An 18,106-nucleotide genomic window follows, 5' to 3' on the forward strand; every position below is an offset into this window, starting at 1 on the left:
ACTTTATTTGAGAGTGCCCTCTGTTGCTGTACTCTTTCATCCTGTGCAGAGAAAAGGATACTTGCACCCTGCCTACAGAGAGTTTTCTCTTTTTATTCTCCCACCCAAAAGTTTACACATAGTACTTCATTTTTAGAGAAAAATAAAATGTGTTCTCACATTTAAAGCTGGAGAGCTCATCTATCTCATAAATAGACTCCCTGAAATAGTGGTCCTCAAAATTTTTAAACAGGGGGCCAGTTCACTGTCCCTCAGACTGTTGGAGGACCGGACTATAGTAAAAGCAAGAACTATGAACAAATTCCTATGTACACTGCATATATCTTATTTTGAAGTGAAAAAACACAATGGGAACAAATGCAATATATGGCCCACGGGCCATAGTTTGAGGACCACTGAACCTTAAAGATCTTTTGGCTCTATACTCTAGAGGCCCCAGGCTTAATTTTTTATGGTAAACTAATTTATTATTAAATATTAACTAATAATTGACTTGCTTCACATTGCTGAACTATATTTGGAATGGTTAAATTTGTACCTAAGATAGTACAGCAGGTAAGGCTCTTGCCTTGTACACAGCAGACCTGCATTCAATTTCCAGGCATTCCACACAGTACCCGGAGTTCCTCTAGGAACGATTCCTGAATGCAGAATCAGGAATAAGCTCTAAACATCAATGGGTGTGGATCCCAAACCACAGAGAGAGAGAAAAACACCAATGGGTGTGGACCCCAAACGAGAGAGAGAGAGAGAGAGAGAGAGAGAGAGAGAGAGAGAAACACCAATGGTTGTGGACCCCAAATGAGAGAGAGAGAGAGAGAAACATCAATGGGTGTGGACCCCAAATGAGAGAGAGAGAGAGAGAGAGAGAGGCATAGACATTCTCTAGACAAAATTTCTTTTATACCTTGGATAAAAAAATAATTTCTAACCTAGGAGTGATTCCTAAATGCAGAATCAGGAATAAGCCCTAAACACCAATGGGTGTGGACCCCAAACCACAGAGAGAGAGACAGACAGACAGAACAGACAGACAGAGGCAGAGAGACAGAGACAGAGAGAGAGAATGGCATAGTAGACCCCAAAGAGAGAGGAAGAGAGAGGCATAGACATTCTCTAAACAAAATTTCTTTTATACCTTGGATAAAAATGTAATTTCTAACCTGGCTTTAATCTTCTGATACCAACTTTGCATCTAGTTGAACTCTGAAAATGAAGAGTGAGAAAAATAGAGGAAGAGAGAGAGAGAGAAAGAGAGAGAGAGGCATAGACATTCTCTAAACAAAATTTCTTTTATACCTTGGATAAAAAAAATAATTTCTAACCTGGCTTTAATCTTCTGATACCAACTCTGCATCTAGTTGAACTCTGAAAATGAAGAGTGAGAAAAATAGAGGAAGACTGTTTCTAGGACTAGTCCTTGTGCTCATGGGTGAAGGGTATTGGACTTTTGCAGCTGATAGCTGCAACTTGGAACCAAGGGCTGTTTTTCATGTTAAAAAGAGAAAACATTGAATTCACATAGAATTGTATACCCATGCAAGTAGTGAATATTTTTTATTTTTTTGGTTTTTGGGTCATAGTTGGGGCCCTGGCTCTCCACTCAGAAATCACTCCTGGCAGGCTCAGGGAATCTTATGAGATGCCAGGGATCAAACCTGGGTGGGCTGCCGGCAAGGCCTTATCCACTGTTCTATTGTTCTGGCCCAAGTTGTGAATCTTAATGCAAATCCTTATAAGGCCTTACAGTTTGCTACATAAGATACATATTGCAAAAAAAAGTTATAAAAGAAGAGGCATATATGGGAAGTTCTGTAAGAGATGGGGAGTTATTATTTTTCTTAATTAAAAATTTTATTTTACAATACTGTAATGGCAGCGTTCTAGCACCACACCCTCATAAGAATGTCTATTTTTCTCTCCTATTGTCCCAGTGTCCCTACTCCCATACTCTTCTCAATCCACCTACCCCTCCTGCACTATATACCCCAACTCTCTACCTTTCCTACCGTGGTAAACTTCCAACTGAAGACCAACACTCAAATTCTATTTGCTTTGGGTATTTGTTAATGTCTTACTGTGATTTTTTGTATTCCACAAAAAAGGAAAATCATCCTGTGTCTGTCACTCCTTCTAAATTTACTCATCATTATACCCTCCAACCCAGATCTATCCAGGTAGTAGCTGACTGCATGATTTCATCTTTTCTTACAGTCAAATGGTATTCCACTATAGGTATATACTTCAGTGTCTTTATCCATTCCTCTATTCTTAGACACTTAAAATCTGGCCAATGCTGGGCCTGAAGGAATAGGACAGGGACTTAGAGCCCCTAACTTGAAAGCATATGAGTTCAAACCCTCAGTGTCCCATAATCACTGAACATGATTTTGACAGTCTTTGGATATAGCCCGGCAGCTTCGCTGTGTGTGAGTCTCTGGGACACAGAATTTTCTGATGCATAGCAGCCAAGTTAAGGGTTGTAGTGCCCAGCAAGCCGAGCAACTAAAAGGTGCCCACCACTGCCAGGAAGTGCTACTACTGTGAGCACCACAGCAACTCCATGGCAGGCATGTGTGTAAGAACTCTTTTGAAAGGAGAACAAGCATTGATGAGTATTATAGCTAAGTGTTAAGGTACTACAACCCAGTGTGTTTTCCCTGGTGAGTCTCAAGGCGAGGAATGAGCCAGCAGCATAGGAGTGAGCCTATGTGCAGCCTCTGTTCATTATACCAACAGCAAATACATAAAGGGAAAGGATGGGAATTAAATAAACTGTAGTAAAATACAGCTAATACCAGATTGTCACTGTTGGTATGGTCTCAGACACTGCTGCTTTAAGCCAAGTGATGTAAAATAAAATACAGACTCTTAAATAGCATATTTTAGGGGGGAAAAAAGATTGATTGGGATCTGGTCATTTTTTTTCCTGCAGAACTGTCAGGTATATGGGATGAAATTACGTTATTTGAGCACCTGCAGTGTAGTTTCCAAATTCTTTGATAGGCCTCAGGGAAGTGGTGGGTGGGTTTATACTTCTAGCCCTTGATTCTGAATATCTCAGCTATTTAAATCAATAGGATTTGATGCCATATTCAAAGCAGAGTTTCAGCAAAACTAAGAGTTGTTTCTTTTTAAAGAATAACAACAGAGGCTTGGGGCCCGGAGAGATAGCACAGCGACGTTTGCCTTGCAAGCAGCCAATCCAGGACCTAAGGTGGTTGGTTCGAATCCCGGTGTCCCATATGGTCCCCCGTGCCTGCCAGGAGCTATTTCTGAACAGACAGCCAGGAGTAACCCCTGAGCACCGCCGGGTGTGGCCCAAAAACTAAAACCAAAAACAAACAAACAAACAAAAATAACAGAGGCTCGAGAGATAGTAGATCAGGTAGGGCACTGGTGTTTCATGTGCCTTTCATTTGATACCCAGCACCCCATTTTGTCTTTGGAGAACTGCCAGGTGTGGCCCCCAAATAAAACAGAAAAACGAGTAAAAACATAAGGGCAGAAGTAGTGCTACAGCAGATAAAGCACTTAACCCACCTTGGCACAAAGCCAACCAGAGCTTGATTTGATCCTTGGTACTATCATGTGACCTCCTAAGCCCCAACAAGAGTGATCCCTAAACATAGAATTACGAGTAAACCCAGAATGCCTCTAGTATGGCCCCAAAACAAAACAGCAGCAACAGCAAAATAATAGCATTGATATGTTCCTGTTAAGGTGATATTTAACTTGAAGAAAGTCTCCCATTGAGATTAAGAATTGAAAGATTTAGAATTGAAAGGGGGCCAGAGATATAGTGTACTTGTCTTTCACACAGCCGACACTGGTTTGACCCTCAGAATTCCATAAGGTCCTTAGAGCCCACCAGAGTTATCTCTGATCTTAGAGTCAGGATTTAGTCCTGAGCACAGGTGGATATGGCTCCAAAAAAATTCAGAGGTTCCTTGCAGTTTACGGACCAAATCTGCCTGACTGTTGTTTAATAATGTGTGAGTTAAAAAACATCTTAAATAGTTTTAAATGGTTAAAAATCATAATAGTAATATTTAGTGATACATGGACATTTTTGAAATACAGATTTTAATGTGCGTAAAGCATTAGAGTGACACAGACACACTTACTTGTATTGCCAGTGGGTGCTTTCATACTCCAGAGAAAGAAAACAGGCGTGCTTGAGGCTATGGGGCTCACAGATCCTAAATTACTATAGTCTGGTACTTTTCAGAAAAAGTTTCAACCCCTATGTAGACTAGTCTATAAAGAATTCTGACAGAAAAGGTCAACAAGACATTATAAATCTGGACATAATGGGCAAAAAACAAGAGACACAGAGAGGTGGAGGGAGAGGGAAAATCGTTGGGGTTTAAATAAGTGTGTGTTAGGACTAATATATACATTAATCGAGTAACCTTAGGGTCCTGTCTGAAAGAATTCACTAAAACTGCACACAAATAATTCTTAGGACACGGTGAATTCAGTCTTAGGATTGAATAAGTGAATAATTCTAAAGACACAGTGATTGAATTCCTACAAGTAAGCTCCAACACTCAAACTTGACTATTAATATGAGTTGTATGTGAGCCTCTTTATTGTCCAGATAAGCTGTCATGTACAAAAGCATTTGGAAAATTTTATTTTGAACTTCGGCCCATCACTAATTTTTTATCTTTTTGGTGCATGAAGTTGTTTGTGAGAAATGGTTGGATATAGATCTCTCTCTCTCTCTCTCTCTCTCTCTCTCTCTCTCTCTCTCTCTCTCTCTCACACACACACACACACACACTCACTCTGTAGGTAGATGTATAGCTGTTTTGTATATGTCATTATACTGACTTGAATTGTGAATTGTGTTTTCAATGCCACCGGAAATGCCATAGTGAGTGTTAATAGAGAAAAGGTTGTAAGTTCATTCTTCATCTGTTAAATATTTCATATTTGTTGTTTTATCATTAACTCCTGATTTTTTGCACATGCTATGACGTGAATGAGCTCATTGTGTATTTCCTGTCATCTTGGGTTGTCGATAACACTTATAATGGGTCATGAGTGGTTGTTTTTTAAATGGGGATTTTCCCTTTTCTTAAAAAAAAAATTCCTGATAGTTTACGCTACACATCTACCCTTCCTCCAAAAGAGAAGAAAATTTTCCACTTGGATTTTGTGAAGCAAATTTGATAAATTCTGTACCGGTTTGATTGATGCTTATAGCAAGATTATCACTGAAATTTTAATTTTCTCTGAATCTACAGCCTGAGGTCATTTTACTTCTCTTGATCTTATGTTTTATTACATCCTGTCTCCATTATACTTCCCCAAATAAGCAACACTATACATCCCACCCCACTACCCACCCCCTCTGCATATGGTCCCCCCCAGCCTGCCAGGAGCAATTTCTGAGCACATAGCCAGGAGTAACCCCTGAGCACTGCTGAGTGTGGCCAAAAATAAAACAAAATAAAACAAAAAAAATGGAATTAGTCAAAGATTTGATATTTAAATTTTATAATTCATGTTTACACCATGCTTTTCATAAACTTCTTAGTGTAAAAAAATTAGGATTTAAGTAAATCTAATTATTCTGGGGGAAGATGAGCATACCCTAACTTAAATAAGTAAGGTAATAATAAGATTTTTTATTTGCTTTTTGGGCCACACCCGGTGATACTCAGGGATTACTCCTGGCTATGTGCTCAGAAATCTCTCCTAGCTTGAGGAACCATATGGGATGTCGGGGGGATCAAATCGTTGTCTGGCCTAGGTCAGACACATGCAAGGCAAATGCCCTACCACTGCACCACTGCTTTGGCTCCATAATCAGATTTTTTCTTAAATGATTATTTTGGAGAAAGATGAGTATTAGTCTCACTTAAATAAGTGAGGTAATAATTGCTGCCATTACTTGCACATATTATAAATATTATAAACTGTGTTGTTACTGATTCTCATTGTTGATCTTTCGTTGCTTCCCAAAAGTCAAAATAAAAATTTAAAATATAGGGGATGAAATAATTATACAGCAGGTAGGACGTTTGCCTTGTGCGTGGCTGACCTCGGTTCAATTTCTGGCTTCCCATATGGTTCCCTGAGCTTGCCAGGAGTGATTTCTGAGCACAGAGCAAGGAATAATCCCTGAGCACAGCTGAGTATAACCCAAAAACAAACAAACAATTTAAAATACATAAAGGTCATTACTGATTAATTTTGCTTTAAATAGCTGCTATCTCTGCTATTAATCCTCCTCTTCATCCTTATTTGCCATCATGATACAGGACTGAATCCCCTTATTTCCAACCAAAGGAGATGTTCAAATACTTTGTTTTGAATAATACTGTAATATATTCTGTTTTTGTTTCATTTTGGGGAATACACCTGGTGGTGCTCAAGGCTTACTCCTGGCTCTGTACTCAGGGATTATTTCTGGTGGGGTTGACAGCCCATACGTGGTGCCAGGGATGACATCTGGGTCAGATTTGTGGTAGGCCAGCACCTTACTTACTGTACTATCTCTTTTTTTTTTTTTGGTTTTTGGGCCACACCCGTTGACGCTCAGGGGTTACTCCTGGCTATGCGCTCAGAAGTTGCTCCTGGCTTGGGGGACCATATGGGACACCGGGGGATCGAACCGTGGTCCGTCCAGGCTAGCGCAGGCAAGGCAGGCACCTTACCTCTAGCGCCACCGCCTGGCCCCACTGTACTATCTCTTGCCTCTCTTTTCCTACTTCTACTCCTTTCTCTGTATCTTCTGTTATAATTCATGAGTATCTTTTCTTAAGTTTGCTTGTCAAAAGCAGTGTTCCACTTACACTTTGTATAGAACTTTCTTAGATTAAAACTTGTTCAGGATTAAAATGGTAGTGCAGAGTGGTAATACACTTGTCTTGCAAACAGAAAATGTGTTTGATACCTTTAAAGACCATCCCCATATGGTCTTCAAGCCCCATCAGAAGTAACCCAGCATTGAGAGTCAGGAGTAAATGCTGAACAATACTGGTTATAGTCCAAAATACATACATACATACATACATATATACATGCATATTTTGTCTTACATTATTACCCCAACTGAAGTCCAGTTCCAGTCATGAAAGGGATCCATCCCTTTAAGAAAGACCTTAATTATTATTGGCTGCCTGGGGATATAAAAGTGCTTCCTCTCACACACAAACACCAGTGAGGTTGAGGGTGGAGAGTCAGTGTGGAGTATTGGTGGAGTTAGAAGACGTAGTGGAAGCAGCAGTTTGACCAAACTGTTTTTATTCCTGACTATGGCTTTTCTCCTTGATTTTGACATACCTTTAGCTGTATCCTTTTGGACTATTAATCCTTTATATTATATACCTATTCCTTTTACCTGGCCCTTAATCTGACCTTACCCTGGTCCCAAACCCAGCTCTCTCCTTCTTCCTGGCCTAAGTGTGTGTCATAAGCCTCTGGGTCCTCTGTTAAAAAGATTTGAAGTATTTTGCCAGATTCTTGACTACAAGGCCCCCATGGGCCCCGGCAGTGCAGGCCCATCCCCAGCAGCTTGGCTTCCTGGCATGTGTACATAGAAATTCAGTTTGTCTTTCTGTCCTTGAGTTCCTTGAAGACAGGACTATATTTTTTGATGACTTTTAGATCCACTGACACTACATATTTGAAATATATATTGCATGTTATATGTCTCTGGAGCATTTCCTATTTTACTTCATGAACCTTGCATTTTAAAAACCATTGGCATAAATTAGAAAATCCTTCCACTTATTTTATAGTCCTATATTGGAACCAACAAATTCTGGATTGGTTTGCAATTCTTAGATTTTTAGCACATCTGTGATTGTGTTCGCTTTCAGATAAGTTTCATTTTTACAAGCTTGAATTAATATTTTAATAGTTATGCAAATTTATTCTGAATTACAATAGCCTTATATCCATAGTAACTATGGTAACTTCAGGAAAGAACCTGTAGGTATTCTAGAAAGGAGCAATATGTACATGGAATAAAATGAAATATGATGTAAAGTTAGAACTTGTAACTTATGTAGAATAATATGGTTTCTGATGATAGATGTTATAGAATGAAAGAACCATTCACATGCCTTAAGATTCTGTCTGTTGGGGCCGGAAAGATAGCATGGAGGTAAGGCGTTTGCCTTTCATGCAGGAGGTCATCAGTTCGAATCCCGGCGTCCCATATGGTCCCCTGTGCCTGCCAGGAGCAATTTCTGAGCCTGGAGCCAGGAATAACCCCTGAGCACTGCCGGGTGTGACCCAAAAACCACAAAAAAAAAAAAAAAAAAAAAAAAGATTCTGTCTGTTTATTCTTGGTGTCACAGTCACCGGTTTTAAGAGAGAAACTGATCTCTGATTCCATATTACTGTGATCCTAATAAGGTGGAAGTTTTGTGGGAAAATAGTAAGAACCATGGAGTGGATTTTTAATTTCTGTAAAATCGCTAAGTGACCAGCATTATTCATAACAGAAAGAATGCTGTATGATGAAATAAGGTATGTTTTTGGAGGCATGATTCAGTTTTCTTGGTAAATCAATCCATTTACTTGAACTTGCAAGAAGAATGTTGGAAAGCCTACCTTTTTTTTTTTTTTTTTGGTTTTTGGGCCACACCCAGCGGTGCTCAGGGGTTACTCCTGGCTGTCTGCTCAGAAATAGCTCCTGGCAGGCACAGGGGACCTTATGGGACACCGGGCTTCGAACCAACCACCTTTGGTCCTGGATCGGCTGCTTGCAAGGCAAACGCTGCTGTGCTATCTCTCCGGGCCCCAAGCCTACCTTTTTGTGGCAATGCCTAATACAGTAGCTAACACTGTAGGCATTTAGCAAATGTGTGTCAGCTAATCTCTCTGTAGTTTAAATAGCTCTTCCTTTCCTTCTTTATCATTTTCATCTGATTCTTTCTAGGATCTGTGATTTATTTCCTAGATTCTAATTCTTTCTTGGGGGTGGGGAGTTGACACTCAGGGGTTACTCCTGGCTCTGTACTCCGAAATCGCTCCTGGCTTGGGGGACTATATGGGATGCTAGGGGATTGAACGACGGTCTGTCCTGAGTCAGCCACATGCAAGGCAAACGCCCTACCGCTGCGCCATTCTCCAGCCCCAGATTCTAATTCTTTTTTTTTTTTCGACCACACCCGTTTGATGCTCAGGGGTTACTCCTGGCTAAGCGCTCAGAAATTACCCCTGGCTTGGGGGGACCATATGGGACGCGGGGGATCGAACTGCTTTTATTTATTTATTTATTTATTATTGTTTTTTGGGGGCCACACCTGGCGGTGCTCAGGGGTTACTCCTGGCTGTCTGCTCACAAATAGCTTCTGGCAGGCACAGGGGACCATATGGGACGCCGGGATTCGAACCAACTACCTTAGGTCCTGGATTGGCTGTTTGCAAGGCAAACGCCGCTGCTGTGCTATCTCTCCGGCCCCCAGATTCTAATTTTTTTGTGAACCTTTGAGACTGACATCTCAAGTGACTTGCTGAGTGAGTGTGTGTGTGTGTGTGTGGAAGGAAGGAAGGAAAGAAGGAAGGAAGGAAGGAAGGAAGGAAGGAAGGAAGGAAGGAAGGAAGGAAGGAAGGAAGGAAGGAAGGAAGGAAGGAAGGAAGGAAGGAAGGAAGGAAGGAAGGAAGGAAGGAAGGAAGGGGAGAGAAATTGAAAGATTGAGAGAGAGATTGATGGGGGGGCTTGGGGTGCATGAGGTTTTGAGGAACAATTTAGGAGCTTGCCTATGTCAGTCTTGTGCTCCAGCCTTTTGAGCTGTCTCCATGGCCCTTTATTTGGGTTTGGTTCTTTGCCACTATCTATCAGATGACCCTTGGCTCTATGTTTTATTTTCATTGTCTATGCACCAGACCAATCACACACTTCAGTATCAGACTATTCTTGTTTTTCTTGCACTCTCACCTAAATCTGTCTGTGCATACAGGGACTCCTCCTGTCTTTGACAATAGTTGGACAAAATACTAATAACCATATTCAATTTTATTAAAATATTATAAGAATTTTATTTTATTTTAGTGGGGCCACTACCTGGGGTGTTCAGTGCTTACTCCTGACTCTGTGCTTAGGGATTGCTCCTGTGATTTCTGAGGACCACATGGATCACCAAGCTTTGAATCGGGTGGCATGTGCAAGGCAGGCATCATACTTGTACTATCTCTCTGGCCTGAGCAAAAGAATTTTAATATTAGGACACATTCTTGTTCCTTTGAGCCTCACAGTCAGCAATAAAATGACTGCTGTGATTTCTATATTGATGTACTTCCTAGGTTTTCTCAGAATTTCAAATTTGTGCCATTTTGGATTTCTCAGCCATTCATTCATTTTCTTTAAACTGTTCCAGTATTTGTGGAAGACAATTTTCCATATAACGTTTGTTATATTTTATTGCTTTTGTTGAACTCTTGTCTTTTACTCAAGGTACTATAATATGTATCCAGGTTGGTGATGAAATTCATGCCAGGAAGAATTTAGTAATTCTAGTCATCTCAGTAAGTCTGTCATATCAGATTTTTAAAAATTAATGTGATGTGATAAACTTACTAATTCTCTTTTTAATTTTAATTATTTTCTGCTTTCTTTATGACAGAGATGATAGCCAATATGAGAATAGTAGCTGCCTCTTTCTAAAAATAAAACTCAGAAGCTCAAAAAAAATTGGGGGTATGGATAGAAAGAAAAAGTAGTGCAAAAGTGCCCATGATTATTTGGCTTTCTGTATCTTTTTTTTTCTTCAGAAAAATAGTCATTCCATGCCCCTCTGGAAGTTCACTGTCTTTAAATGAACAAAGTGCCCCAGCAGCACCCAGATCTCCTATGGTTCTCATGGGAGTCTTGTCCCAGTGTCTCCCATGCTTTGTGTGCCCTTGAGCCCTTTGAACTATCTTCTAGCTCATCTTTTTCATTTATTTATTTATTATAAAATATTTATTTAAGCAACATAATTACAAAAATGATTGTAGTTGGGTTTCAGTCATAAATAGAACATCCCCCCACCTTCACCACTGCAACATTCCCACCATCAATGCCTTTATTTCCCCCATCCCACCTGTCTTTAAGACAGGCATTCTATTTCTCTCACTCACTACCTTTGTCATGATAGTTATTAGTGTAGTTATTTCCATAACTGCACTCACTACTCTTTGTGATGAGCTGCAGATTGTGAGCCGATCCTTCAGCCTGCATGGTATTGGAATAAAGATAGATCGTCAGATCAGTGGAATATTCTTGAGTATTCATAGAACGTTCCCTAGACGTAAAATCAACTAATTCTTTGATCAAGGGACAAGAAATCCAAAATGGAGCAAAGAAAGCCTCTTTAACAAGTGGTGTTGGCACAGCTGGTTAGCCACTTGCAAAAAAGCGAACTCAGACCTCCACCTCACACCATGCACAAAGGTCAAATCATCTTTTTTCTTTTAAAACTCTTCTTTCACCCACCTTCTTGGAATCCTAAACAGCAGAGCTGTCAGGATAGCCTAGGTGCATGTGGTCAACACAGGGGTTGGTTTGAACACATGGCCTCACATTTGTTGAGAACGCCCTTTAAGCCACCAAGACATCTTTTGTTATCTCTTTGAAATTCTTCGGCATAATAGTGTGCTAACTAGAATGAAGGAATGAGTAAGAATATTTTTCCTTAAGGGGAAAACACCTGATTTTCCCCAACATTTCTGTACGTTGGAAATTTTCCATAATAAGATGCTGAAGGAATTTTATAGCAAACACCCAACACCCAGAGTCTATAATTGACAGTCTCCCATACTTGCTGTGTCACATATCCATCACTTTATCCACTTGAATCTTTTTTTATATATTTCAGAGTGACAGACATCCAGTATATTTCAGTGCTCCTAGAATTAGGTAGGGAATAATACTTGATCTATGCTTTGGAGCCAGTTTTTTGGCCACATCTAGTGGTTGTGCTCAGAGCCTTGTGCTCAGTTTACTCCTGTCAGTGTTTGAGGGATCTTATAGAGTTCTGGGTATCAAACCCAGGTCAGCTATTTGCAATGATACTCTACTATACTATCTACTGTGCCCACTATACTATCTTTCCGACCCCATTCTGTTTTTGTGTGTTTCTCGTCATGGGTTGTATGTTCATATCTTTTCATTGCAGGACATATAAACGTACCTTAAAGATATTTGTTTCTTTAATAGTTCCTGGGGTTTCAATGGCATATAGATAGGATAGTGATGACCTAAGAATGGGGAGAGAAGCAAGCGCTTGTGGATCATTTTCTCTAAGGAAATGTTTTTTTATAAGATCTGACACCTAGATTCCTTTTGAGCTATAAAGAGGGGTTGGTTATGTTAAGGCAGTGCTTCTCAATTATTTTCTGTCATGCCCCCCTAGGAAGAAGAAAACATTTTTCGCCCCCCCCACCCCCGTGACTGTAAATAGTATCTTTATTTAAAAAACTTTAACCTGCAAAACAAAAATATATAAAATAATTTGAGCTGATTTTTTTAATCAGAGGTGATGTCTGTCTGGATTAGTGGCTACAATGAGCATGTTTTGCAATGAGTAGCTTTTCAAAGCGGGGTTTGAAGCAGGACATAGCAACTCTCAGTTTCAGAGACATACAGTGACATAAACACGGGGCTTAGCTTGTTATGACAGTGTATGCTGAGGGCATACATGCCCCCCTTTATGGAGCCTCGCTTCCCCGTTGGGGGGCGCGCCCCACTATTTGAGAACCACTGAGTTAAGGGAAAGTTGTGAGACTGCAGTTGTGGGAATGGAAGTAAACAAATGTCATTTTAGGGGCTGGAGTAATGGCACAGCAGTAGGGCATTTGCCTTGCATGTGGCTGATCCAGAAGGGACCTAGGTTCAATCCCCAACCCCCCATATGGTCCTCCAAGCCAGGAGCAATTTCTGAGGGCATAGCCAGGAGTAATCCCTGAGCATCACCAGGTGTGGCCCAAAATAAAAAAAAAAAAAGTAATGTCATTTTAGGATCTTTTTTTGTTTTGTTTTGTTGTTTTTTTTTTTTGGTTTTTGGGTCACACCCGGCATTGCTCAGGGGTTCCTCCTGGCTGTCTGCTCAGAAATAGCTCCTGGCAGGCACGGGGGACCATATGGGACACCGGGATTCGAACCAACCACCTTTGGTCCTGGATCGGCTGCTGTGCTATTTCAAAGATATGATTTCTCCCATTGTTTTTGGAGATTAAGATAAATGTGTTTACTTTCATTGAAAGGAAAATCTTCCTCAAGAAATGATAGTTTCTGGGGCCGGGAAGGTGGCGCTAGAGGTAAGGTGTCTGCCTTGCAAGTGCTACTGTAGGACGGACCGTGGTTCGATCCCCCGGCATCCCATATGGTCCTTCCCAAGCCAGGAGCGATTTCTGAGCTCATAGCCAGGAGTAACCCCTGAGCGTCAAATGGGTATGGCCCAAAAACCAAAAAAAAAAAAAAGAAAAAAAAAAGAAATGATAGTTTCTACTGTAGTTTTTTTGCTTTATTAGGTTTTTGTTGTTATCTTTTGGATTTTCCTTTGTTTTTAGTTTTGGTTCTTGGGTCACATTGAGCAGTACCCATGGCTAACTCCTAATTCAGTGAGCAGGGATCACTCCTGGTGGGGCTTGGAGGACTGTATTTAGTGCTAGGGATCTCACCCACATTGACATGACAAGCATTTTACCTACTGTATTATCTCTAGGGCCATTACTTATCAGAGGACTTGTGATTAGACAACCAGATAACATCCCCGAAATGGTTTCAGGCTGTGAAATGGCTTGTTGCTTATATTTTAAAAGGCTTTACTTGTAATTTTGTAAATTATTGAAGTTTAAGAACTGCAAGTGTGCAGTTTAACATAAAAGAGATTAAATTGTTCTAGTTCTCTACTTAAAGAGCTTTATAAGAATTTCAATGCTTAAACCATTACAGAGAAACAATAGAAATCTCAACAATTCTGAGTTAATGTAAATGAAATGGTTATCTTCCAGATAACAGCATAATAAAGTAACCTTGAAGCATTGGTGTTGGCCCTGTATTATTTTATGTTTGAATTAAGTGGTAATTTCCAGCATTATATAACAGTGATGGAATTAAGTGATGTTTCTAGTAAAAGAATTTTGCAAGTATAATATGTTTTAGTACTAAATTCTGCTTGTGTATTTAGCAATTAAAATTATTCTTGTAATGATGATGACATTAGAAGGCATAGGAAGCTGTCAAAGAGAATTTGAAGCTTAATTATCTCTTGGTAACGAAATGTATAATCTTCTATTACAACAGCTTATTTTCTTATGTTAATTGACTCATTTGCTCTCTGGTTATCAATTTAATTTTCCAACCACAAACATCTGCTCTTACATTGTGTTTAATTGGTGTGAATACTATCTATAGAGAAGTTAAATTCCAGAGAACATTTTATAGGCATTATTTTATTAATTAAAGGAAAAATGACAAATTGAATGTTGTGGTTTTTTTCTAATAATCTTTGGAAGTCTGTTTACTAATATGCATGCTAAAATTATATTAATGGATTTTTAAATTTCTAAACAATTTGGGGGAGGTTAGGTCATATCTGGCATTTTGCAGGACTTACTCCTGACTCCATGTTCATGAATTATTCCTGGCAGTGCTCAGGAATCATATGGAACTAGGAATCAAACTGCAGGTTAGCTGCATGCAAGGCAAGCAAGCATGAAGCTTAAACCCTGTATTTCAGCCCCTTAGTGGAATCCCCCCTCCTTCCTTAGTGAACTTTTAAAAAGAAAATTTGCTATGTTTTCCAGTATTATCTGATCAGTCTTGTGAAGCATCTGTCTTTTCATTGTTTTGGTTTTTGGCCACATTGGCAGTGCTCAGGGCATAGTCCTAACTGAATTTAGAGGTAATTCCTAGTGGGCTCAGGGGACCATATGGGGTGCAGGAGATCCAACTCGTGTCTCCCGTGTGCAGGGTAAGCACTCTACCTGCTGTATCATCACTCCAGAATAAAAACACATTATCTAGCCATTGTTTGAAAGGATAGTCAAATTTAATAGATTTCTCTGATTGTACATACATATTGAGGTAGGTGTGTCTTCCATTAGTGTGAATATATGTTACTTCTGAAGATTACATTTCTTCTTTACCTTCTACTGATTATGTGGTGTCCTGCTTGCTGTTCATGCTACTTTTCTTTGCCTAAATTACATAGATAGTCTGAATTCTCAATAGTGCCTGCCCACTCTAGCCAGTGAGCAAAAAATGAAAAATACAAGAAAAGTGAATTAAAGAAGTAAATCTTTTTTATCACAGACATGTCTAAGTCAATGGTATGAATATCTACGTATATAGTATATATAAATATGCACTAAATGAATTTACTATGATCATAGTTTGATAATAAAAGATTGACACACCTAAATAAATTACTTCTTTTTTTGTGGAGGGACACACCCGGCTGTTCTCAGGGTTCTCCTGGCTATGTACTCAGGAATTAATCCTGGCAGGCTCCAGGGACCTTATAGGATTGCTGGACATTGAACCCAATTTGGCCACATGCAAGACAAGCACACCACCAGCTGTGCTATTGCACTAGCCCCAGGAAATTACACTTCTATGTACTAGCAGTAAGCAATTAGAAACTAGAAAAAATATAATGCTACTTACAGTAGGACCAAAATATTGCTAACCAAACTATGAACAAAATTTTGTGTTTATTACTTTAAAACAAAGTGAAAAAGCCAAAGATTTATATAAATGGAAAGAGATACTGTGATTATGGAAAGACACAATATTATTAGATTGTCTATTGCCACAGATCCAATATAGTCACAGTCAAAATCCCAGCAGACTGAACTACATTTTGGGAGAAAATAAAATTTACTTTTCTTTAAAAGGCAATAAAATTAAAAAACCAAACCACTGGAGCCAAGTTAAGTTGATTTTACTGCTTTTTGACATAGACTTTTTTGTCATTTGACACTAAACAGGGATCAATAAGACCTCCTTTATCAAAATTGTAATGCATAAAGCTCTAAGTGACAAATTTGATCTACTTTGTTCCTCCTAATTCAAATTTTTAATCTGAAAGTGATTTACAGCCTTCAGGTAAGTGGAAGGGAGCTGCTAGAAAATGCAGACATTTGCAAATGCAAACTAACTTTACCTCAAATAGCCTGTCACTCTTTCTCCACCCTTAAAAACCTTTTCATGTTGAGAGAGCTATGTTCCAGGAAGGTGTTGTATGAGTGAGCTATTTAAGGCTTCTGATGTGATGATTGAATTCCTTTTTTCTTGGAGTAGAGGTATGGGGGTATTGCACATTAGGCTGAATGAAAAGGAAGAGACTGTCAATCTTCTCAGCTCTTTGAGTTTTGTTTATGGCTCTTCCAGAGTGGGATAAATGTTAGGGGAAAAACGTTCAGTACCCATTTTCAGACAATTTATATTTTGAACTTCTATTTATAATGTCAACTTCAGCATTCATATTTTCAACTTATATATATATATATATATATATATATATATATAGTTAATGAATACTTCTAACATGGAAACTTAGATTTTTTTTTCTTTAGAAATATTTCAGTTAATTAGGCCTAGAACATCAGTTCTTAAAAATATGTGTTCCTGACATACTTAAATATATACTTGCATACATATTTATAACATATATAAAGACTCAAATAATTTAAGTATTTATTATTTTTAAGTACTTGAAATATGATTGCCTGTTTTTTACTTTCACTCACGTTTTAACTTTTTTTTTTAAAGCCCAACCTGAATTCCTGAAGCAACCTACAAATATGTATGCTCACGAATCTATGGATATTGTATTTGAGTGTGAAGTGACTGGGAAACCAACTCCAGCTGTGAAGTGGGTTAAGAATGGAGATATGGTCATACCAAGTGATTACTTTAAGATTGTAGTAAGTACTTTTCAAAGAACACTTACATCGAAACCTTTGCATGTCTTCATATGTAATCACCAGAAATCAGTTGCATAAAACAGTTTATATGCCATGGATGAAGATAAAGAAGTTCTTAGACAGTATAGAGTTTCCCAAATTTATTTGACCTACTGTCCCCATTACAGAAACAATATTACTCAGCACACCCCCTAGAAATTCTATCTTCTTAAAGTGAGCAAACAGAAAATGCCCCTCACTTGTATTCTAGGCTATTCCAGTACCTTACCTTGGTATACATGACAACTGAGTTCAGTCCTACAGTGACTATCCCAGGGGTGTGTGTGTGTGTGTGTGTGTGTGTGTGTGTATGTGTGCGTGTGTGCACGTGTGTGTGTGTGTATACACATGTGTTTGTTTTGGTTATCTCCATAACTATATACAGTAATGGAAATCTGTTCTACTATGATGTCCGGAACCTTCAGAATAAGCATTGAATTGTCTAGAGCTCCATATAAAAATATTTTTAAAAGGGATAATGTTAAAGGTATTTAAGAATTGCCAACCACTTTTACTCTTTATAGTAAATGCTAGGTAAATATTATCTCATATTATTGTCATTATTTGATATCCATATTATAGAATTATCTAGACTTTAGTAGTAAGGATTAACTGCATGCCAATATGTATACTTAATATTGGTAGAAGTAAGTAATGCAAAGTAAATGTTTTTAAAAAGACCAACTGTTCCGTAATGAATTCTCACATAAGGTAATATTTTTAGAAGACAACTATTTTCTATTTTTGAAGTGTTTAATCTCATATGTAATCAAAAGTAATCCAAAAGTATTTAACCTTAACTAAAAAGAAACTTATGGTTAAATTAGATTTTTTAATTATTATTTTAATGGAGTTTTCATAGTTCTTTAAATTTATAAAATGTAAACTATTATGTCAATTGCAATAGTTGGCATTATACTTTGTAGTTTAAGGAAAGTTGATTATGAGTAATACCATGTAACTTAACTGTATAATGTGTTCAAGCTATTGATGTTACAGATAATCTTAAAATAATACCTTGAAGAATTTATGGATTTCACTAGCTACAAGGTATTTCTTGCCTAATACTGTCCCCAGAAAAAGCGTAAATTTTCAAACATTGTGGGCGTATATTAACACTAGGATTACGTTCTTCGTTGAAATCACTAGTTTTTTGTTCTTGAAAGTGTTTTCTGTTAAGTTCAGT

The 18,106-nt window shown here is 38.6% G+C and overlaps 1 protein-coding gene across 1 annotated transcript in view; it reads left to right on the forward strand.

The window, feature by feature from the left end:
* The window catches only part of NEO1 (neogenin 1), a 198,761-nt gene that overhangs the window by 79,875 nt on the left and 100,780 nt on the right, over positions 1–18,106 (forward strand). Inside the window, 1 exon segment of the mRNA XM_049777588.1 lies at positions 16,727–16,881. Within this exon segment, the coding sequence (XP_049633545.1) occupies positions 16,727–16,881 (155 nt within the window).

This window comes from Suncus etruscus, chromosome 1 (assembly GCF_024139225.1).
Source record: "Suncus etruscus isolate mSunEtr1 chromosome 1, mSunEtr1.pri.cur, whole genome shotgun sequence".
NCBI classification, from domain to species: domain Eukaryota; kingdom Metazoa; phylum Chordata; class Mammalia; order Eulipotyphla; family Soricidae; genus Suncus; species Suncus etruscus.